The sequence below is a fragment of the Portunus trituberculatus genome, chromosome 44, assembly GCF_017591435.1.
Source record: "Portunus trituberculatus isolate SZX2019 chromosome 44, ASM1759143v1, whole genome shotgun sequence".
Taxonomy (NCBI): domain Eukaryota; kingdom Metazoa; phylum Arthropoda; class Malacostraca; order Decapoda; family Portunidae; genus Portunus; species Portunus trituberculatus.
The window spans coordinates 2,808,054-2,833,053 of NC_059298.1; the positions used below are offsets into that span (position 1 = coordinate 2,808,054).

The following is a 25,000-nucleotide window of genomic DNA, read 5'->3' on the forward strand; positions in this document are numbered from 1 at the left end:
GACGCAGCGTGAAGACGAGATAAATGACAGACATCGCAGCGAGGACGTGTGAGAACATTAGTGTTGATGCTTAGTGCCACGCCCGGGTATGGAGCACGTCGTGTGTAGGGAGCGGAGTTGTGAAGCTGAAACAGAAAGGAGTAATAAAGATATGCAGAATAGAGCATTGTGGGAGGGAGTGGGTTTGAGACGAGCTTGAACAGTGCCGCGTGGGATGATAAAAACTTAGTCGGTTTTATCAAATTGCTCATCCTCCTCATTCCTTGTAGAGTAGGAAATAGTGGCGCTTATTCAGAAACTCGTATGAGTGATTATTCCTTGCACATCGCGAGTGGAAGGGAAAAAAAAGTTTACTTAATAATGTGACACTTAAAAGTTTACACTAGAAAGAGCAGAGGCACAATGAGACGTGACAAGCAACAATGCCGTTTTTAACTCGCGACGCCTGTTGAGCAGCTTTTATTTTTCCCTCCTTCCCACAGAGACCCGTATTCAAAAACGTTCTGCTCTCTCACCACGACTATTTTCCAAAGCCATAGAGATGGTTAGCGGGATTTTCAAAAGTGTTTCACCAGTTACTAATGTAGAAATCTTGTCACTCTGCCTGTAGAACTGCAAAACACCTTAAGAAACTGATGCAAATATATCGAAAGGCTTTGAAATAGTGGAGGTGAAACACAGAAACGTTTGAGAATACGAGCTAAAGGGTGATAATTGAGCGACCGTATTTACTGTAACTCCTTTACATGTATCACCACGTTTAGTCTCACCAGAGCGTTCCTATCCGATAGGTAATGTGTTTCACACCACATTCCCATCTGTCGGAAAATAAAGATAGAATGCGGTATCCATGTTCTTTCGAAGTGTTGTAACTAAAATTTCGTCTTAACCTAACATAGGCCGAGTAATTAAACCAATTCCTTTTCATCCCTAAGGATAACTCCTCGTCATTTAGTGACCTATTTTAGTATTCTGTGATGAGTCGTTGAAACGTTAACCTTACCTAACTTGAATAGGCAGAAGTTACGTACACAAAAAGACACTGCTGAACACTGATCTTCCACGGCAGTGAATGTACTCGGCAGACAGTGAATGCCGTACTGCTGCCCTTCGTCCCATTCATGCCGTCTGCTCTGCGCCACCACGCTCAGCTGAACCAACACCAACATCGGCTGTCCCGCATAGCCTTACAGAAAAACATTTGGCAAATCGTTCTAGATTTATCAATAAGCTCCCTCATTAATGACCCTGAAATCTGAAACTCCTCTGACAGAAAGTCTTTCAATTATCGTATGTGAAAGGACGACTAATTGGGTACAAGATTACTAAAGATAGAAAAAATGGTGTCATCTCAATCGCTTACGTTATTTTGCAGAATGTTGCTGAAACTTGGCACAAAGATATACAACGTTCTCACTTAACTCTGTGTGTGTGTGTGTGTGTGTGTGTGTGTGTGTGTGTGTGTGTGTGTGTGTGTGTGTTTGCACGTGAGAGTCTGGCCCTCGTGTTTATACCAATGTACATAATCTTACTCAGACTTGTTTCCATCACAGAAAGTTCTCCTAGCAGTGAGCACATTCACTACCCAGCCCTAAAAAGAAAAACAAACAAAATTGCACATTTTTCAGACGAGGACACATAAACCACTCCATTACCCAACATTAATTCTCTTCCCACTGACCCCATAACTTAATCTGACGCTCCTTTATGCCTCCATTACACACAACTACACGCCATCATGAAATAGTGGCAGCCTAACCCTCGCTTCCACACCCCTACACGCGTACAACACTCAAGTACCGGCCAGACACTCGCCAGAGACGCCTACAAAAAATCCTTACTAGAGCTCAAGACTCCCAGCTGCGCTCTTCCTCTTCCAAAGCGACGAGACTCGGAAGATTGATTACCGGGGACAACAGCGATGTGTGTGTGTGTGTGTGTGTGTGTGTGTGTGTGTGTGTGTGTGTGTGTGTGTGTGTGTGTGTGAAAAGCAAGAGGACAAGAGTACCTCTGTAGCGGGACTGGGTGAGTGGGCGGGTCTGCTAAATTGAGGTATAAAAAAAAGTGGTTAGAGACTGATCGAGATGACTGAAGATTAATCCAGACGCGATTGAATACTGCGAGGAAATATTCTTTGCTTTCTTTTTGTTTCCTGAACATAATTTCATGTTACGGAAAAATCTCTCTCTCTCTCTCTCTCTCTCTCTCTCTCTCTCTCTCTCTCTCTCTCTCTCTCTCTCGTCGCATAATCGAGGATCAGTTTAATACAAAGCATAAAGTGGCGATGAAGTTACCACGGTGTGACAGACGAATGAAAGACTACAAGGTCTGTGTGATGGTGACGCTCGTGTTTCGGAACCATGTTTTAGGGAAGGAAACTGATTCATGGTCATACATCCGTAAAAATAAAGATTCCATCATTATATGAGGCGAGTTACGAATAATTTCACAATGCTTGAAGGACAATATCCACGCAGAGAATACGGTGCGGCCTCAAGAAAGGGTATCTGAAGAGGGATAGAATCTGACACTGATGGCACGCCCTTGGCATTAATGGGAAGCAGGCACTGGGAGGGAGGGAGAGAGGGAGGCAGGCATTAGTGGGGAGACAGGCACTGGGGGGAGGCAGGCACTGGGAATGTGAGACTAGACTCGGGGTTCTGGTAACACGAGAAGGAGATACGGGGGAAACAGGAAAGGGGGTAGATAAGGCAACGGAGAAAAAATAATATTAATAAGTAGACTGAACTAAAACATACTGCTCGTGCCCCTCAGGTCGACAACCGCTTCTTCCTGGCCACGTCTTAGGAAGGACCCGCCTCTCGTCACTAATTATAGAGACCAGTACGCCTCTGTTTACTAACGAAACTAACACACCGCCCGCCTTGCTCTCCCTCATCCGCCCCGCGTGGTGAGTCAGCACGGTTGTTGATCCTTGTGAGACTAATTGGCCATCAGTCCCCCACTGCTTGTTGTCTTATAACGCTGACTCAATATATTCACATAATAAAGAAAAGTTCACCATAATAACAACAAGATTTTATAAATTCAGCATACATACACCTCAACACCTTGAGAATTCCTTAAACTCACATTAACAGAAACACAAAGAAAGAACAAACAGCATATCTGAGGGTGCCCACGAAGCTGGTCGTGATAAGCTGTTTTATCTAATCTGAAGTAACAGATGCACGGCACTTAAAGTCAAAGGCTCCTCACGGTGGCACACTTTCTTCGCCGCCTTCCAAAGTGGACTCTCCGCGAGATTTATTACAAATTCCATGATATGAAGTAACCTTCGATAAATAAACAAGGGTGGTGCTCACGAGAGAGCGAGGGAGCACCAGCACCTTGTCCCTCCTCCGCCTCGGTCCTGGTGTGGCTGGTGAGGCAGGACCTCATCGCCTCACCCACGCTGACCACGCCCCTGCACACACACACACACACACACACACACACACACACACACACACACACACACACACACACACACACACACACACACACACACACACACACACACACACACACACACACACACACACACACACACACACACACACACACACACACACACACACACACACACACACACACACACACACACACACACACACACACACACACACACACACACACACACACACACACACACACACACACACACACACACACACATCCTAACACAATCTCTCCCACACTCGTCATTTTTAGCACTCTAGCACCTTACACAGCTTGCGTCCCTGCCTGCTACCCTCCTGCTGCATAATGGAAGGAAAGGTGAGAGGTGAGCAGGGTGGTGGCCACTCAAGTCAATCAGTGATCACTCGTGAGAAGTGGGAAGGTATGAGAGAATTTCTTTGCCTCAATTTTAAAGAGCATGTGTAATACATTCGGCGTTTAAACACAAAATTGAATAATTCAAAGATGTACCTCCAGACATCCTTTTAACAATGTCTTCTGGACAATAATTGCTCACGTAATATCTTAAATGTATTACGGAATCCAAGTGACACTATATACAGTTACGTTTTGTATAGCAGTGACATTTTGTAGCAAGAAGAGGCTCCCTTTTACATCTCAACAAGCTTCCTCTTGCCTCGTTCATCACTACACCTCCCACCGCCACCCAGCCATTAAACTTCCCATGTAGGGCAGAGGTTAGCTTGAAGGGAAAGGTCTTCAGGGAGAATGATGAGTTTACGCGTACCACCTCAGTGATTATTAAGCTGGCCAAACAACACAAATTAATGCCTCGTTTTTTGCTGTTTTCCTTTAGAGTAAAAGGCTTTATTGATATTTTTTCCTTACTATCTGTTAGACGTGTATCAATTATTCATTTTATTTGTATACATTTTGACTAGATTTACTTTTCTCTCAGTACTTTCCTGATAAGACAAACATTTACTTTACTTGATGCTTTGTTCTTCCAAGGGTTGGTGGAAAGAACTGCAGATTTCATCTCTACTAATTCATTAAGTAAGCGAAAGGAAGGAAAGAGTTAGTCATCACTCACTCCACCTGCAAATATTGAACTTACCTGCACTCTAATGAGCAAGTTTAGTAAAGAGTGAAGTGATGAGCATACTATAACCTTGGCTCCCTCGTGTTCCAGGACTGCAGATGTGGGTGGTGAGGCGGGAACACAGACCAGCAGTGCCGCAGCAAGTGTTGGTACCCCGAGGGATGGCGCCATAAAGCAGGATGAAGAGGAAGTGGTGAAGAAGATCTAATGCCGCCAAAGATAGGATGGCGGTCTTGTTAGCGAGACAGATGTTCACTGTGATGGCCATCATGACTCTCATACCAGGTAAGTTAACGCACTGCTTCCTACGTTCATCCTAATGGAAAAAAAACATGGATGCTATAAAAACTTGTTACGTGGATGCAAAGACTTTCCCACCAGCAAGGCAAGCCTCGGCACACACGCAGAGTGAGTCGTTAGGCGGTGAAGAGGGTGGGATCATTTACGTCTTCTCCAATTGGGGAAGTCAGTAACCCTTGAAGCCAAGGCGAAGTCGTCACTTGAATGAATGTGGGTTTGATTGCCTTCTGCGGCGCCTCCCACTGCCTTCCTCCACTCGTGAGCAAGGTCGCTCACCGGCTCACCTTCACTATCGTCAGGAAGTCCACGCCGAGCCTCTTATCGCAGATGCGTGTTGTTGCTGTACCAGAGGAACAAAACATGGTCGAATGGAGATTTGAAAATCCTGTACAGTTTATTAAAAATTTTGGTAGTTATTGCAATATAAGGGTGGAGACAGACATATGTGCTTCCTTTCTAGGATGACTTCGTCCCCTTTGGCAGGCAACTTACTGCCATGTAAGCAAATAAACATGAATGAAAACTTAGACAGACTATAATAGTATTCAAATTATGATTATGAGTGATGTCAGCGACAGAGCACTCCAGGGGACATCATCTAATTAGAACACGTCACCAGCACCGAGCAGCGCCCCACATGTGCAGCCAACCGCCGCTTACGGCTCAGTGTTCACTGCGTCACATCTTGTCTCTACATTTGCACGGTGAATTCGCCACTAGAGTCGTGCGTAAGACTACAGCATTGCCCCGCGTTGAACTGAGACCCACGTGTGTTGGTGCTTCATGGTCAGAAGAAAGTTTGTTTGTTTGTTTGTTTGTTTGTTTGTGTAAAGTCTAGAACTTAAAAGCAATCTAGCCAGTCACATTTTTGCTTCCTTCTTCTTTCACCAACGTTTCTGAAGCGTCAGCAAGTGGCTGCCTTGCTCTCCTGAACAATATGTGAATGATGCGTAGCACTGATTCAGTGCCAAAACTGGTTATACAGGTGGCCAGCGTAGTAAGACGTGGGCGACGTGCGTGGGGAGAGCAATGTTGGACGAGAAGTAAAGGTGTGGGAGATATCAAGTGCGCAACAAATATTTCCACGGTAATCACTAATATTTGCCACATTATCATTCCTTCCCAGCTGGGGCTTACAAAGGTAATAAGTGAAGAGTAGGTACCAGCAATATTCACGCACCACAAATATGACGCCCATCTGCCTGCATCAGCTACTACGACACTGCTATGAGCATAAATATAGATTTTATAGCAAATCCACAAGCGATGAGAGTTAGAGGATAGCCAGAATCAAAAACTCGAAGAAGTAACCGATTCATTTGACAGTGATGCAGCAGCAGGTGGTGCCCAGAAAACGTGGGGGTAATATAAACTACTTTGGCAATCTGTGGGAGGTAACAAGACAGGAGATGGGAACTGCCTAGACGTTCAACATATTTGGAGATGTTCGAATGGGTCTTTCAAATAGAGGATCTATATGAATATATTCATTCTTCTTAAATCACAAAGTTTAAATGAGAAAATAATGATCCATTCCCTAACCACCAAGCAACCAGTCACTTCCTTATGATATGAAAATTACTTTAATAATTTTTTTGTAAAACTTGAAATAACAATACTCGCACAAATCACGTGGTCTGACTTGTTGTATTTGTGTCTGAATGGCGCAACAGCGTACAGTACAATATCTTTTGAGCTTTCGACCACGTGACAGGAAATATTAATTCCTGGAGACGCCCATTGGAGACTTCCTCCCGCTTACGCATGCCACAGTTGACCACATCATCCTTGAACACAAGCACGCTCTCATTCTCTATCAGCCACCCAACAGCCTTTCCTAGTGAGCCAGAGGGTATGTGGGTTACAAAGTTCCACTGTGAACAGACCTTCGTGGTGATCAACGGTAAGACAGGGAGTAAAACCAAGCCTGATTGTGTCCCTGAGGGGCGGCAGTGAGCGGTGACCCTACCCGCCCATTGATACCCCACTGCTTGGGTGTAAGTGCCTGTGCACCCGCGTTCTTACACCTTATACAGACTTGCCCAGGATAAGAACACCAGTTCACGTCACGTCAAGTTTATGGGACCTGGTGACGTCCTCTTAGGTGCTATTAGCTTTTGGAGTGGAGCAAGAGCCGGTCTCATATTATGCTGAGGTGGCGAGGATCACAGATAGCCTGCTATAGACATCCTTTGTAGCGTGTTGGTTTCCCCAGTATTCTTCGTAATCTGCCCTGACTCACGCACCATTAAAGGGTAGTTTCATCCTATCTCTCTGCTCACTGCTACCCTCTCCCTCTCTCTCCTCTCACTTCCTCTCCTCTTCACCCGCTATTAATAAAAGTGATGGCAGGGATCTAGCTTTATATCTTCATGTGACGGGAGGCTGAGTAGCGAAGCCTGCTTGGCGTTGTTTATTCGATGCGTTGTAAGTGCACTAACGCCGGTCAAATGACTCGTAAGTCACGTAATTATTGTTTTATTATGAATTAAGGCAAAACGCTCACCTCTCTCTCTCTCTCTCTCTCTCTCTCTCTCTCTCTCTCTCTCTCTCACACACACACACACACACACACACACACACACACACACACACACACACACAGGAGGAAAACTAAGAAATAGGAAGATAAACAAATAGCAGCAGTCCTTTTGCTCAATGCTAGACTGTTTGAAGAAAGAGAAGGAGGAGGAAGAGGAGAAAAGAAAGATAAGGGAAGCCGATTATTATTACGAGGATGGTGAGTTATAAAGCAGTGATGTAGAGATATCCCCTGAAGAGTAATGTGCGAAGAATTACAATTACGATAAAGATAGTCAATACTGCACCAATATCATGCAACGAGACAATCCGCATTTCACATCACACACACCATTACTAAAGCATTATTATACACACATCCCCTCCCACACCTTACCACTCTCTCTCCATTTCTAAAACCACACAGCGTAGTAAACAGTGTCGTTCAGTTTGCTATCAGACTGTCACATCAGTTGTTGTTTTCCTCGTGCTTACCGCTTGACTCCTCGGCTTGCATTCTCATACGCTTCTGTGCTTCACCACTATTTCAGAAGGCCTTATTTGAATTTACACGAGTTTTGAAGGTGTTTTTATGGTTCTAGAGGCAGAATGGCAAATTTTTTCACTACTTCAGAAGGCCTTATTTAAACTTACACGAGTTCTGAAGGTGTTTTTATGGTTCTAGAGGCAGAGTGACAAAATATTTTACATCATGAACTAAAGAAACACTTTTGAAAAGCCCGCCAATCATCTTTGTGGCCTTGGAAAATAGACGTGGTGAAAGAGCAAAGCGTTTCTAAATACGGTCCGATGTGTGACGGTAATATCAGTACGAGTCTTGTTGCCTAATCTGAGCAACTCTAGACGACATTACGAAGGCATTACAAGGTTTAAACAACTCTTATTATCACCCCGTTGAATGAGTGTAATTGCGATCTGGACTTCATATGTTTAGAGATCTGTGCGTGTGTTTCGTAACCGACATCACGACACATCCTGTAATGGCATAAACATCCTGTACCACCATTAACATGATACTGATGTAAGTGGAAAGAAGCGACACGAAGGCTAATAACAATTCCGGTGGTAGATATTAAAATAGTCTAGTGATGGAAGCAGTGATGGTGGTAGTAGTTGTAGTAGTAGTAGTAGTGGTAGTGGTAGTGGTAGTGGTGCTGTTATAGTAGTAGTAGTAGTAGTAGTAGTAGTAGTGCTGGGGGTAGCGGTATCAGTAACAGCAACAGTAACAGAAGTGGTACTAAATTATTCGATCACCACCACCACCACCACCACCACCGCTACTACTACTACTGCTGCCGCTGCTGCTATCACTGCTACTACTTTTGTTGCTGCTGTCGCTTTTACTACTACTACTACTACTACTACTGCTCCTACAATGATTATATAATAATAATAATAATAATAATAATAATAATAATAATAATAATAATGATAATAATAATAATAGAGGTAACAATAAAATAACTACAAACAGTAAAAATAATAACTAGTGAAGATAGATTACAAGCACGTACGTTTATCTGTCCTTATCATGAACACAACGACACTTTTCTCTCGTCTGTCATCATCTTACACAAGCTTCTCTGCTCGCGCCCCTCGCCCTCACTCGAGTCCACTTATTCCCCTCCCTCGCTCCTGTCTTCCTTGTCCCCCCTTCCCCGAGGAAATTACTCTGCCCTGCCTCACTATGTCTGTAACTGTCCCGCACACAGCCTCCACTGTTACCCTGACCGACTGTTCCCACACACCTCACTCTGCCCTTCAACCACACTACGCCCCTCTCACCCCCCTGCCCCTCTTCCTCCTCCTCCTCCTCTTTCTCCTCATCCTGAACCACAGCCATCTCCGCAGCCCACATCCCTAGCCATCTCCTTTTCGTCATGCCCATCATCCCCTTCCCGTACCTCTCCTTTCCATTCCCTCGTTCTTCATGCTTCTTAACTTTCCTTCATTTCCTGCTGTTCCTATTCCTCTTTCTTCCTCACGTTCGTTATTCCTCACATAAGAGCCGCAACGAAAGTACTTCACCATCTTTCTCCTTTTGGCTCGTGTTTCACTGCTGTTCACTCCCTCCATTGTGTGGGGTCTCACTCACACCTCTCCCAATCAACACACCAGCTTAACCCTCACCTTCAACCTTCACCTTCCCTTAAAAGATATAATCCCCTCCCTTATTCTCAATATATCTCTCCTTGTCTCTTCTTATCACTACCAAATGCCTCTCTTCCTTCTATTCCTTTTGCATACGGTTCCTTATAGCATACTGCTGGTCTCCATTTTTTCATTTAAATTTCATACACATGTTCTGTTGCTGTATGTTGAACTCTACTCGGCCAGTCCCTCTTAAGTCACTCGTCTTCTCCGAGGGTTAATTTCCTCATGCTCTGGTGAAGCACACATTTTTCCTCCCTTCTTCGTGCTCAGTTCGTCCTTGTTTCCGGTTTCTTGTCTTCCCTCCATCGCTGCTCTCTCTCTCTCTCTCTCTCTCTCTCTCTCTCTCTCTCTCTCTCTCTCTCTCTCTCTCTCTCTCTGCATAATTACTCGTTCTTGGGCAAGTACTTCACACACATCTACACTTCATGATATTCAAGAATAGCGATAAGAGACGGGCAGCGGTGAGGCACGGCAGCCATTAAGAGGGTGACATGTGATGAAAAAAAGACATGCACACATGATGCTAAGCGATATCTGGAGATGTAAACAACACTTGTTTTGGCCTTAGCCTTCATCCCGCTCTTCCTCTTCCTTCTCTCCCACTTCGCCAGTCCCGTCCACGACCCTCCCCTCTCCCAGTAAGCACGGCTCCCCTCACCCACACCCACGCTGGCTCATCGCAGCTCCCTTCATCCCCATCCATCCCGTTCCGCTCTAGCTCCTTCTCATCATAAAACTGTATTCTTTTTCATCTAATTATCTTTTTCCTGTGTGACAAGTTTAATTCTAGTATTATGTGTTGCCGAAAATAAGTTGCTATATAAGACTACAAGGCTGTTTCGTGACGTAAATGATTTAATTGCATCAACATTTTGCTATCACCGGTTTCCCTGCACGAGTATTCTGAGCAGCAGCGGCTCCTGTACCTTCTGCGTGAGCGAGGAAAGGATTCAACACTATGCCTTGAATGGAAATGCCAAATAAAGTATAAATTATTTCACAGTTTTGATTGTGTGTGTGTGTGTGTGTGTGTGTGTGTGTGTGTGTGTGTGTGTGTGTGTGTGTGTGTGTGTGTGTGTGTGTGTGTGTGTGTGTGTGTCTGTAATCCCACGCGCACAGTCTTTACTCCTCTGCCAGTCTGTTTGGATAGTAGTATACGTGTTTATACACACAAGAGAAAACCTTCAAGCGTTCCTTGTATGTATATACACTTGCCTGCGTCTATCAATTCACGTGTTTGTCTTGTTTATATAATTATATTGCGTGCGTACAAGTAAGATTTATCACGCTGTCATACCTAAAAAACCCAACAATTAGGCCAGTATATCAACAAGTAAATTGTCACATCTCCAAAAATATATGTACCATAATTACTTAGTTCACTGAAAAAAAAAGAAGCAACACTAACACCTCTGGCTTGCCAAATCCTACTACGTACCAGTTACTTTCCTCATCCTAAATAAAGAGCTTCGCGTGTCAGTGTGTCAACAGTCCGCCTCTCTCGTCTGTGCCAACACTGCCACCCTGCGTTCCTCCCGCAGGCGCCACTCCGCCACAAGCCGCGTCTCCCATGTCGGTAAGCGGCGCGGGAGGGATGGAGGCAACCACCAGACAAAGTAAAAAGCATGACTCACTTCTTGCATAATACTTATTTTTAACTCTGATCCCCGCTGATTGAGTGGCAAATGAAGGCTGCTAACAAGTGCACGAAAAGATGTAAGTATAAATAATGGCACCAATACGAGATTAAAAAAAAAAAAACTTCTCTTGCATTATGGTTTGCACGTCTTCATCGCGGCGAGATGCTTTGTTTGTCCTAAAACTACCCAGGCGTAAGTTAACAAGACATAGGATTATTTCAAACTTCCATTGATCGGCTCTTCCGCGCCTGTGCCACTGTGAGGACACCACATGAAAAACATGGTGTTCACCCCTTCAGAAATCAGTGACAATAATAACAACAACAACGGCAACGACAATAATAATAACAACAATAACAATAATAATGATAATAACAATAATAATGATAATAACAACAATAATGATAATAATAATAATAATAATAATAATAATAATAATAATAATAATAATAATAATAATAATAATAATAATAATAATAATAATAACAATATCAATAATAATAATAATAATAATAATAATAATAATAATAATAATAATAATAATTTCAAACACCACCGATTGAATACAATGCACCTCAAGTAGTTATAGACTTATAATAATTTATTTCAGGCACTACAAGACTAAATATAGTATAATTTCAAACACCATTAAGAGAGACGTAGTACATTTCAAGTAGAATATAAAATATGTATAAACAACAGAAACAGTAACAACAACAACAACAACAACAACAAGGAGAACAACAACAAAATTATAAAACATCCTTCTAAATGACTAACTTTGATACTCTCAACTAAATTAAAAATAAATCACTGTATCAAGGTTACCGCACGAGCTTTCCATGATGGCCACGTTCCCTTCCACTTCACGAAGCACAACATCGTTTTAATGCATCTCAAAACATAAGAATAATATCATCGCTTGTCTCTAGTGCAACAAATTTCTTCCAACAAATAAGCGAAGGTAAGCTGGCAGAGAAGGAAAACAAGCATAACCTTCAAAATTATCCACTCTTATAGTATTGGTTTCTGGTTGAAGCTGTCTACAAACATTCTAGATAGTGTGAACCAAAACTTTGGAATGGAATTAAGGGTATGTTGATCGAACACAGCAAATGAACCGTGGCTGCGGCAGGCTCCCAACCTGCTTCCTTCATTACAACCTTATAGGGAAGGTAAACCATGAAGGAAACGTATGATATTTCAAGGTATGTTTTGTAGCCGCAAAGCGATTGCGTTGAAGTTTCACATTCCTACCGTCAGCTAACATCAGCCTGACTCTCAAGCTGAAATCTCTCTGCCCTCACTGCCACTCATTTCATCAACACGCCTTACAACCTTCAACCATGGAAGTACTACATCACTAACCACTGTTATTCATAAAGCCTCAGTCTTGCAGAGCAATTTGATAAATTATTGATATCAGCAATATGTCACCAACACCACAACTAGAAAACACTCCCGCCACGTCCCATCTTCATCTTCACACTGGAATTCTCATGCAACGTTAAAAAAAAAAATAAATAAATAAAATCACGTTTCCTGGTGTCAAAAATTGTGTTATAATATTATTGTGATAAGAAATAATAGCATTTTTTTTATCAATATGAAATTAGGGGATGTAACAGGGTAAAATACAGGTTATACACAATGAGTCCGAGTAAGATAAATGTGAGTAAAATTAAGAAACAAGTAAGTCAAGAGTGGCTCATAAAAACATTGTATGAGTGAGACAAGCTTGGCTACCAAACTGTCTTCGAGGAAAGGACGGAAAGCTTTTAAGATACTAGATAGGTGATAAGGGATATGCTAATAGAAGATGAATCATGCAATCTTCTACTCTTAACTGCTTAATGGCATAATAGTCACATAAGGCTGACCTCGTACATATTGAAAGAGACGGTATGAAGGAAAAAAAAAGGGGAAGAAAGTGGAAAAATATCGAACGTAAGGAACGAAGGGAGGGGAGCGGGGACCAGTGCCACAAAGGGCGTGGTTCCTGACAGTCCCAGCCACACCCTACCTTCCTGAGTCTTAACCCTAATACAGGAAACGTAAACGCAACTTCTAGAAACCCCCTCTTATGTGTGCAGTACGTTATCAACAATGTCCGTGTATGTAGGTCTGTACATACGATCAGTGAATTCATAAGATTTCCGTCCGCAGCCACGCTGGTGGGCGCCTGCAACAAGGAGAACAGGGCGGTAGGCGTGTGTCTCCACGTGTACCTGGAGCGGGACTTCCTCACGCTGGAGGGGATCGTGTACCGGTGGAACACGATGGGCAAGTACGTGTGTGTGTGTGTGTGTGTGTGTGTGTGTGTGTTTGCTGTCCACCTACTTATTCAAACACCATGACTAAACCTCTCTCTCTCTCTCTCTCTCTCTCTCTCTCTCTCTCTCTCTCTCTCTCTCTCTCTCTCTCTCACACACACACACACACACACACACAAAGAAGCTGGCTTTTCCAGTATCTTATGAAGACATTTCAATACATTTAGTTTTGAAATGTGGCATTCCTGACATTTATTTTCACGCTCCACTACTGAAAGCTTATCTAGTCAGTATCAACCTTTTTTTTTATCTTCTTTTTTCTCCTGACAATTTTTAATGGAGTTTCATAGTATTTGCTCAATTTATGCACAGTAATTTACATTTACACTCAGTTTTATGATCACCCTTTTATCCTCAGCTATCCCTTTTGCACATCGACTCCATATACGTAACATCTGCACATAAAGTAAACATGACCGACGCTGGAGCCAAAATCCTATGACGTATCGCTCGTCAAATTTCCTTGCGTAGAGGAGTTATCTATTTAATCGTCCCCATCTGCCATCGCATAAGGGAGCTGTTCATTTCAGTAGCTCACCATGCATCAACTCATCCATTCAGTTTATTTTCTTTACATTTCTTGAAGTGTGTGTGTGTGTGTGTGTGTGTGTGTGTGTGTGTGTGTGTGTGTGTGTGTGTGTGTGTGTGTGTGTGTGTGAGAGATCTTGTATGGAGAACACAGCCACTACACACTCGTCCTCCCACAGTTTCTACCCGAGAGTCGGTGGTTTGACACAACCACTGCCGCCGCTGCCAGACCTTGACGCCAACACCACGTCCAGCCGCCTGAGGGAAGACAAGCGGCGGCAGCGGGGAGTGGGGATGCGCGGCCGCCATCAGCACAAATTGCGTCTGGAGGGAGAGATAAAAGGCAGAGGGAAGCGCAGTGCTCCTGGGAACTACGCCTTGACTTCAGACGCGTACGGCACGCACGGCTGGGTGGAGGGACCCGAGCTGGAGGACTACTGTAGGTGAGGCGCCGCTTCCTTCTGTCACTTGTTATTTTTACATTTTTAAACAATACCTTCTGGCGTTATTTAATCATTACAAATATTCCATAAGTTATTCAAGCAATAATGACCTTAACAAGAGCTGCAATGATGATGATGATGATAATAATAATAATAATAACAATAATAATAATAATAATAATAATAATAATCTGTGTCTATATGCTTGACTGATATACGTTAACTTAAAGAGGAGGTAGTGTTATTTTGTACAGAGGATGTTTCCTGTTCGTTCGCCTTTTACGAATAATGATGACAAAATAAAATAAAAGAAAAATTATAATAACAAAAACGTCAACAACAACAACAAACATTGCCAACTCTTACCTACTTTTAACTTTCCACTGAACATACGTAGCCGGGTTTGCGCATTGAGTTGCAGCAAGCAGACGGGAAATGTGCGCCAAACAAACTCGCCACAGGAACACTCTCCTCCCGCTGACATGTTCCGGTAATTACAGTCACCCAAAGCGGAGCCACAATCAGCCAGCATCACTTCCGGCCTCCGCTTATGGTTCATGCATTCCAGCAACGCGCGAGGAAGCACACACGTCCCGCCCACCAAGCCCGAGTAAGGACAGGGCGCGGCGCAGTGTGTTTTTCTTCGGTTTGCGCTGAGATGATTCATGTAAAAGATTGACGCCACTCCTGTGAAGCGGAAAGACTCTTTAGAACACGGTTAATCGTCTCTGTAGTCCTTAAAAGTAGTCGCGGTGAGAGAGACCAGTGTTTCTGTATACGGCACTCAGAATGAGAGGAGGCTGGTCATTCCGTTGAACCTTACGCTACTGACACATTGACAGGATATGATATCGTCACTATAGTATGTAAGAACTGCTACATGTTGGCTTACTGGCTTCCAATAGTTTCCTTTAAATATATATGTGACTATACCAATTATAACTATAAAACTTTACTATCATAATTTTTTTTCTATATTATGCAAGCAAATTCGAAAGCAGTCAGTCTTGCCCGATTCGTCATTATATTGCTAACTAATGAATGCTGTAACAAAAACACCACGGAAAATTTAAGAAGAATGCCATCGAAGTGAAATTGATGGCAGGTGTTCAAGTGACCATTATTGAAATCCTCACAAACTAATGAACCAAGACACCACAAAGTCAAATAGGTATCTATAGCTTTTAATTAAAATGAAATATTGAATAAATAATTCTATGTAGATCATCGTAAAAGTTCAAACATAAATCAAATTAAAAAAAAAAGATAAATCAAACAAAAAAAAAGGAATAAGAAAAAAGTGGTATTATCCTAACCATATATCCATATTTTCTGTGTATTTACTGAAACTCTCACTGGAAACTAAAGAAATTGAGATGAATGGAGAATACTCAAATAATAATAATTACATGCAGACACATAACGAAGTACGATTAGACAGATAGATGGCAAATGTAACTCACCATCATACAAATGTAAACTAATAGGTAGAGAAAATCCAAAAAATACATCCATTATAATAAAATGAAGATACGGCAATACCAGAGAATAATAAGAATTATATAATAGCTCAGTTCACCTCCAAAAATAAATAGATAGATAAATAAACATTTCATAATAGCCATAAATAAAAACAAACTCTATATTAGAATTCACCTTCAGGAGTGCAAAAGTAGAAGCGCGAAAAAATATTAAAGCTGTAATTTTCTCTAATCTGATGTCTTCTGTTCTACGCCATGCAGTTCTAGTCTTTATAATACGGAGGGGATGGAGGTCGGTTAGAATAAAAAAAAAAAACAGAAGAGAATGATTGAAAAAGATACAAGGAATGCCAAATATTCCTAAAAAGAGGATATTCAAATCAAATCAGACTAGTTAAGGGTAGTGAATTAAGAGGAAATCTAATCGAGTTATATACAAGTAGCTTAAGGGGAGAGAATGACAAAAAAAAAATTCTAAAGATCAGTAATAACAATTAGACTGGAATTAGGAAATAAAACATTTGAATTTTATGAAGTTTTGATGAAGAAAAAAAAATTGCTTTTCGAGTTGTGTGGTAGATGACAGAAGCAGAGTGAGTCATCAGGTTGTTTGTGCCAAGTCATAAAGGAGTTTCAGATGATGACTAGATAAATTCAAGAATGTGGATCGTGATGGCTATTAGTTTTAGAGACTATCACATATACACTTACTGTCTTCCTGCAGCTCTCTTTATATTATTTTGTTATCTCAAACTCATAAAACGCAGGAGATATTAAAAGTATTACAAAATGCAATAAGAAAAATCTTCAAAACACTAATGAATATAAGGATAAACTGGTGAACAAAGCCAACAAAGAATACCGATCAAAGAAGATATTTTTTTTTATAACATACCTAGATAAACAACTAATAAAGATCACAAAGGAAAGTATAACTAAAAACTTCTCATCAGTAAAGAAATTATCCTGAGACGTTACTATCCACAAGTTTGTCAAGAAGCTCCAAAAGCAGTGCACTCTTATGTAAATATGAGACGTGAACAGTAAACCCTCTAGAGATAAGTTACGATGTGAACCAAGAGAACATAAACAAAAGTCGATGATAATAAACTTGAAGAACGATCAAAATACTTTAATAAAAATGAGAACGTAACACCCAAAAGTGGATATCGTCAGCGAACATCACTTAGTAACGAAAAGTTGGTTAAGTGATTTTCAAGAGGTAGTAAGCATATATATATATATATATATATATATATATATATATATATATATATATATATATATATATATATATATATATATATATATATATATATATTCTTATGAATCTAGAATTGATTAAATTATAGTTCAAATACCAGGTACAGTTATCAACTATTTATCTCATGCCATACAATCTATTATCCAGAGATGAGAATCACTGATCTATTGCTTCGCGCCCGCCTCCCTTTAGTTAATCCACCGCCTGACCAGTGTTGTCTTCCCACAGCCGCCTCGGGACAGTCATCACCTGCTTTGAGGAAGTTCTTATCGACTGTGACAATGGATACGACTTCTTCAGGTGAGAAGAAAAAATAATCTCTCTCTCTCTCTCTCTCTCTCTCTCTCTCTCTCTCTCTCTCTCTCTCTGCTTACGACCCCTTGAGAATCACTCAATTAACTTTCCGTTGTTCACACACACACACACACACACACACACACACAAACAGTCTTGAAGATTACAAGCGGAATTTGTGATCACTATAACCTTCCTACAACAGGTCGACAGAAGCCTCATCCTACTCTCAGGGAAGGTGACAGAACGATGTGTAGGCGCACAGTACAAAATGCAATACGTTTAGTGATGAAATAGAAACATCACCAGAAACACCAATGCTGGGTTTCGTTAGAGGGTGGCGGGGAGGTGGCATGCGTTTATCCCGCTGCCTTACAATACTTCATCAACTTCTAAACAGTACAGGACAAGACTTACCCAGCGCATGCACCGTACTAGACTCCGCTGACTCATTCTTGCCAGCTCTTCTTGGCACTTCCTTGGGAACACAGGGCGAAGCCTTCCTCCACACAGAAACACACCGCGAACACTAGGCAGTCCCTCCATGGCAGAGGAGTATCAGTGAGCCTTTTGTGTTCGACTGCTCTGTTCGACTCACAACTTGAAGCTGCGAATTCTCAGTTCTCAATTTCTCTTCAATCCATGCTCTCTAATATTCCTCCCGTTCCTTGCCATTTCCTTTTGCCATTTTATTACTAAAACATAATCAATCTAAAGTTAAATTTTCCATTAATGTCTTGGTATTACACAATCCAGTGTTGCAGTTCCTTTCTCACCAGACTGGGAAGTTTCGTGCCTTTGGTCACCCAGGCCCCAACCATCTTATGTTTGGGCCGCGGTCCAGAGTGGGAGCCTCGATCCGCGGGATAGTCGTCCCTCTGTCTCCCTCCATCTTAATGTTGTTTTCTCAATTATTTAAAACTGTATAGACTTCTCAGCAAATATTTCAACTAATACTACGTTCCCCTTTCTGTCTTTTTATTGCAAAGTATGGTTTATGGTATTTATTCCTTTATGAAACGCTACCGGAGTTAGTAATCTACGTGTCCATAAGGAATATGGGGTTTGGAAACGGAAAGAATGTGATCCATTTTCAAGACCAATCAGTAACTAGGTATTCGCCTAAATATAAGAAACTCGGGAATAACGTTATGCTCATAATAATGACTCCATGAACACTTGAGTACTGCAGCTTTATTTTAGTGTCAGTTGTGCATCATATACGGTCTAGTATTCTGAACATAATATACGTAAATATTCTTTGATTCAAATAACTAGTAGGAACTTTTCTTCACAGATATCGTCACCTGCTACACTCTCTGAGTCACGTGCACCACTACCTGTGCCACACACCAGAGGACCGATCCTCCAAATTTCTACGTAAGTATACTGAAGGATATATGCTTATGACGCAAGTTATGTAACATCTTGAAAAATTAATGAATTATAAAATCTACAGGGATTTCGTAAGGAGCTAATCACAAGGCTTGGTGACATAGGTTGTCCTTGTAATAGTCACTGTTAACACCGACCATAATAGCATACCTGCAATATACTTGAGCTTTCATCAGTCTATCCGTGGCTAAATCTCTGAAATCATGGAATTCACTGCGAAGGGAGAGGCAGTAACACAGTTAGCAGTGTCGGCTATACATTGACATATCCCCTATTGTAATGTAGCTTGTTAATGAAAAATATCATAGCACTACATTACATCCTGCCCTACAGCGTTCCTGAAGCTGATTGACTGTGCTGAGAAGACCCGCGAGAAGAAGACCTCTTGTCATAGACCAAACATCACTCTCAACGTGTGGAACCAAATACTGAGGGTAGAAGTTGGCCCGGAGATCTGCGAGTAAGCCTGAATCCTTAATCTCTTCAGTAACAAGACGCGTTTTTATATTCACTTTGTTTACTATCTGTTGATTTTATACAGCTTCAAAAACTTTTGCTGGGATTAAAATAGTGAGGACTGTAGCCATTAATCTTCTGAACTCCATAGACCCTTCGTAATGTCAATAAAATCGTCTAATCATACCCAAAACTCATGGTAAAAAAAAAAAAAATAAATAAATAAATAAATAAATAAATAAATATATATATATATATATATATATATATATATATATATATATATATATATATATATATATATATATATATATATACATTATGCAGGAGGGAGAGCTGGCCAATGGCAGCAACATATGGAAGAAAAAGGGCCCACTGTGTTGCCAGTTCCCTAAAAGACATGAGAGTTAACCATAATTCAGGGACAAATGTTTTGACACCTCTCTCTTAAAAGAAGTGCACGTGTGTATGTATTTGCTTGTTTTCAATGACACAATCACAAGGCAAAATGGCATAAACATAATCTCTCCCACAGCTCCCTCAACACCCAGCGAGCGTGCCTGCTGGACAACCAGTATCTGAGGGACGAGTGTGGCATAGAGAAGGAGGAACTTTACAGGAACGTCTCGGGCCTCTTCCTGGGAATTTGGTGCCGCCTTCCACTCTATCAGAGATTCTATTCCTCGGGCACCACTAGTCATCACCAACACCCTGCCCTCTACCTCACTCTTGTCCTCGTGTTTCTCCTGCACCTGATGAGACTCCCTAACTCGTGGTGACCTAGGCTGCCTTTAGTGTCTGTGATTTCCCTCGCATTCTCCAAGTGTCGCCGGTTCGTTACCTGAAACACTGGAATTGGGATAATGAACTTAGCGTGGTACAACATAAACTGTTGCTACATTACTTCCAATTCCAATGTAAGACTGAAGAGTCGGTGAGCGCGGAGAGAAGAAAAAAAGACATACATCGCCAAAACTTTGATGCACATATCTTGCTTGCTCGTATTTGTGATGTTATTGTGTGTGATACCGTGATTCTTATCGTTAATGAGCGGCCAGTTAGCTTAATCTCTCTCTCTCTCTCTCTCTCTCTCTCTCTCTCTCTCTCTCTCTCTCTCTCTCTCTCTGTTTGAATTACTGACGATGAACAACGCTGTTTCCTTAACATTCCAAATGGCTAAAATGATGAACCTTTCCTGAATTACGTCATGATGGTCTGTTTTACTGTTTATTGGAGAGAGCATACGTACATTGAAGAAAATCATTCTCTATGACTACAACAAAACTGTCAGTTTTATACGAATATATCAGCAAGCTTCATGACCATTTATAAGAGATATTTTGTGCGTGCTTACTTTGCATTATAACATTTGTGTTGTATTTGATGTTGTATATTATTGTTACATGATGAAGAGTCTTGCAGGTTTGTGATTTACTGTGCTCCTTGTAATGGCCGGTGCTAACGTAGTACTCCGCGGTAACCGGCCATGTATTCCATTCATTTGTAATGGCTGGAGCCCTTTTGTCTTTGCTTGACTTTCACTTATTGGATTATTATTCTCGCTGAACAACTGATGTTGTCAAATGCTTGTTGTGTTGTCAGAGTCCTGCCATTGGAACGATGGCTTTGTGGATTCAACATGCTGATCATTTAATCATTTATTTTGTTCTCGAGAGACTATCAAGGATTTATGAAATAAGATTTTTTTTGCCGTAAACCAAACTGAAAACCGAGTCTTATCATTTTGCTGTTATTAATGAAAAACAATTTTCAATAAATAGATTTTATTAATTCAACTTCAGATAAATATGTATGTGAAAGAAAATCTACATACCAGTGCTCGTCGTATTTTCTTCATCCTTTAGTTGTCTCACTGAGAAACACACATGTTCTACCATAACAAAAATACGTTTGTCGGGAAATGTGTGAGTCAGGGACGAGACAACGTGCGACTCCTGTACAGCCATGGTGGTGCGTTGGGTTTTGGGCGCCGCCCCGCCCTAACCCGCACGTCATCGCTATCAAAACCAATGCCGCCGCGCTGTACCTTGACATGTCTAAGTCACCCCCTCTACCAACACATCTCGGCACACATTTCATATATATATATATATATATATATATATATATATATATATATATATATATATATATATATATATATATATATATATATATATATATACATACTGAAGATTTTGTATTAAGGAATAGTACGTAGTTCTAAGTAGTAATATAATATTGGGTGATAAAATATATGACATCTTTTAACTAATTCTAATAATACTTTGAAGACCCGGAAACTTTCCCATCACATTTAATAATTAGGCCTTCTTTGACTGTGATGTAGCAGCAACAACAACAGCAGCAATAGCAGCAGCAGCAGCAGCAGCAGCAGCAGTAGCAGCGGCAGCAGCAACAGCTGGGATTAAACTCTACCACGCGTAGGATTCACGCTGCGCCTTCCTGTCTTAACCTGAGCCTCACCCGTCAACAGCCTCGAGGTGAACACACTAATGTTACAGAGGATAGTGGCTGGGTGAGGAGAGGAAGGCTTTAGGAGAACAGAATGGTGTACAGGAAGGCATAACAAGTATTATGCTTAAAGCCTTTCTGCACTAGTGACAACTCAGCAAATTACTGAGAAACCATCCAACTCATTAACATCACATCACTTTCTGCTTTCTTTTCCATAACTACACAGAGGAAAATGCACATTACTTGATATACAGTACTCGTATAGGAAAGGACAGTGAAATCGGTAATTTCTGTCGTACTGGTGGTGACTGAAGGATCATGAAGCTCGCTTATGGAGTCTGGAGCGGTACAGTGTTTGGAAGAAGTTTGAGAGGGAGTGTTTGGGTTAAACTGGGGCAGAATAACACCTAGAAGTGACGATGATGGTGACGAGGGCGAGGTGAGTCGGCGGGCAGAGTTGAGGCGTCCAGCGGCAGCATGTTGAACTGGTGCTGCCAGCGGTAGAGGGGCGGGCCGAGGCTAAAGCAATACTTCAGTTCCAAAGCCTCAGGAGACATTGTCCAGTACATGATGTAGAAGTTGCACATTTCATCACCGTTGACAGATCTGCAAGATTTGGAAGAATGTATTCACTTAGGTTGTTATGGCACACGGATATTCTGTGATTTCTAATATATGCAACACTTAATTGATAGTACTTCCCTAATTCAATGTAACAAGCTACATGGTGCATGCAAAAACATACTTATATAGAAATACATTCTATATTTCATACGAACAGAATAACCAACTGATTCAGATTCCTTACCTTTTCATAAATTAAACTGATTTTTTTTCAGAACTGTTAGAGACACTGACAAACATTTAGCATACCAAATGTCTCGAACAAAGCGGTACAACGAAAGCCTTCCGGCCAACCCTGGTGATGACTCTATGAATCAACCTTGTTTATAGTCTCGTCACATTCCTGTAATGTGACCTTCTCCAGGCACATACAGAAGTAGTGTATCCTGTTGGCAAAGTTCGCCTTGCCAAGTGTCATAAGATAAAATCTGAAGAAAATATGAAATAGAGCTTGCTAATCAGAATGAAAGTATTTAAAAGCAGCTTGATTGTTTTCGTTGGTATAAGTTTAAATTTACTCTTGGTCATAATAGTGGCAGTCTTGTATTCTTTACATCAAGTAATTATGAATGAATGCGTTATTAGAGTATGTTACATGATAAACAGACTTAGACTTATTTCGTTAATTATCATCCTTTCATAAAGCAGGGGCTGATACCATCCTCTCGTTCTGCCGTCTCGATTTGTTGACAATATTCTACTTCTTGCCGTTTTTTTTTACTCCTTCCAGCGCTGATCGGACAGGTGAGTGAGGACACAAGGTTTGCCCTCTACAGTGGTGGCGATCTTCATAAGCACAACAATAACATCGAAACAATGCAAGATACTCGTAAAGCAACGAATACACTGCAAATTAATTAAGAATTAAAAAAATCAGTATAATATTAAGAAACAAAAATTTATTGGAATGCAAGCAATAACATAAAGATTGTAATTTTATAAAATTGACCAATCATAATATGGTGTGGTACAACCATTGAAGCAACAAACCTACACCACATAAAACACATAAAGCACTACTCTGTGAAATAAAAATGTAAATGCTGCATAACAAGTAACAGTCTATTAGTACAAGCAATGTCCTTCATAAAACTTTAAGGAGGATTATCTATACACTTTGGTGAGAAATAAATAATAATAAATAAAGATAAATAAAGATAATCTTCCTTGTTCTATAACTACTTTTTTGAACAGCTGTTTCTATCCTGATCAACAAAACTCAAAGTAACTTTCCGTCTTCCTGGGCGGAATTAATGCATGCAGTCATGACCGCTTAGATCTGGTGGGGAGCAATGCCCTGCTCCACCGCAGAGGTGCCCACTGCCAGCGAGGAGGCGTCTTTATCTGGTATGTTCCTGAGATTGTCTCTGGACCAGTAATAGAAGGGTGGGCCGAGTGAGAAGCAATTCTTTCGATTTAGAATTTTCCCGTCAGTCCAGTACATAATGTAGAAGTTACACATTTCATCTTCATTTGTGGAGCTGAAACATCGGGAAGGAATAAGTTTTCCTGATGGGGAAAGGAAGCTAAGAAGACTAATCTTCATAAAGGAAGAAAAGAAAAAGGTGGCTGCAGGCTGTAGCGAGAGGTACCTGAGGAAGCAGGTGAGATACTAGAGTACTGATGGTGCCATGGAGATTCCCGGATGAATCTGGATGCTGACATGAAATTTGATAATAAAAAAAAAAATCGTTTCGCAGTATTTTGTTAAAAGTCATGGATCGAGTCCACTAGTTTCTATATCATGTCAGAGAGCGATGCTGTAACAATTTTATCGATGAAAGTTGCTTAAACAATGAAGTGGGATAGAGAACTGATAAGAAATCAATGTCCTCTAGAACATTTTTTGAAATCCACAAAGATCCAAGAATCCAAGAGAAAATAAAACTAAGCGACTTTTTTTTACAGATATTCAGTATTCATCTTTGATCGATGCGTCAGCGCTCCACCTACAAGAATGTGAGTCAAGAAATACTTTAAAGTGAGAAACTATGATATGCTTCTTATAATTATAAATCAATGGGGTAACATTTTTCTGATTATTATTTTTCACATAAATTCACGTAGGCGGTTTCGAAATCTACCTTGAGCAAGTATAGCGTTCCTTAATACCCAAGGATAAAACCGAACTAAACGCTTGACACGCCAACAGCAAACACATTGACTTTTAAACATAAATAAGCTCAGAGTCACAGATAAAAGCAAAGAAAAACATTTAGAACATGCACAGAAATCTGACACACCACAGAAAGGTGAATAAAAAATTTTAGCATGCAAATATTTAAACATCAAGAGCACATCACACATTATTTTGATATCAAACAAAAGCCATCAATGTTGAGGTAAAAGCCACACGCAGGAGAATATCTTACCCAATTCTGGTGATGCGATCCCTCTTGCTCTCCATGGTGCAACGAGCGGCCTGGAAAGAACCAAGAGGTGTTATTCTTATTCGTTATGGTCATTGCACTTCCTTCCTTTACATAACTATTCTGTATCTCACTAGCCTGAACATTTTCGCTAGTTATTCATCTTCCCAAGTGG

The 25,000-nt window shown here is 41.1% G+C and overlaps 3 protein-coding genes across 6 annotated transcripts in view; 1 reads left to right on the forward strand and 2 right to left on the reverse strand.

The window, feature by feature from the left end:
* Positions 1 to 18,794, reverse strand: part of LOC123519062 (dynein axonemal heavy chain 3-like) — a 386,884-nt gene extending 368,090 nt beyond the window's left edge. Inside the window, exon 1 of the mRNA XM_045280233.1 lies at positions 17,921 to 18,794. The gene's annotated coding sequence lies outside the window, so the exon portion shown is untranslated. The remainder of the gene's footprint in view (positions 1 to 17,920) is intronic.
* Positions 1 to 21,193, forward strand: part of LOC123519065 — a 29,706-nt gene extending 8,513 nt beyond the window's left edge. For 2 of the 3 annotated variants that reach the window (XM_045280241.1, XM_045280242.1), the window contains exons 2-9: positions 4,616 to 4,810; positions 11,062 to 11,136; positions 13,327 to 13,447; positions 14,201 to 14,464; positions 17,438 to 17,509; positions 18,801 to 18,883; positions 19,232 to 19,358; positions 19,890 to 21,193. In XM_045280241.1, coding sequence (XP_045136176.1) covers positions 4,750 to 4,810; positions 11,062 to 11,136; positions 13,327 to 13,447; positions 14,201 to 14,464; positions 17,438 to 17,509; positions 18,801 to 18,883; positions 19,232 to 19,358; positions 19,890 to 20,133 — 1,047 coding nt within the window. In that variant the 5' untranslated portion in view covers positions 4,616 to 4,749 and the 3' untranslated portion in view covers positions 20,134 to 21,193. The remainder of the gene's footprint in view (positions 1 to 4,615; positions 4,811 to 11,061; positions 11,137 to 13,326; positions 13,448 to 14,200; positions 14,465 to 17,437; positions 17,510 to 18,800; positions 18,884 to 19,231; positions 19,359 to 19,889) is intronic. The other variant, XM_045280243.1, reaches the window with a different exon arrangement.
* LOC123519064 (peptidylglycine alpha-hydroxylating monooxygenase-like) overlaps positions 20,405 to 25,000 on the reverse strand; it is a 23,961-nt gene continuing 19,365 nt past the window's right edge. The window contains exons 8-9 of one of the 2 annotated variants that reach the window (XM_045280240.1): positions 24,829 to 24,878; positions 20,405 to 22,438 (exon numbers count right to left, since the gene is read on the reverse strand). In XM_045280240.1, the coding sequence (XP_045136175.1) occupies positions 22,240 to 22,438; positions 24,829 to 24,878 (249 nt within the window). In that variant the 3' untranslated portion in view covers positions 20,405 to 22,239. Of the gene's footprint in view, positions 22,439 to 23,335; positions 23,938 to 24,828; positions 24,879 to 25,000 lie in introns of those variants that run through there. The other variant, XM_045280239.1, reaches the window with a different exon arrangement.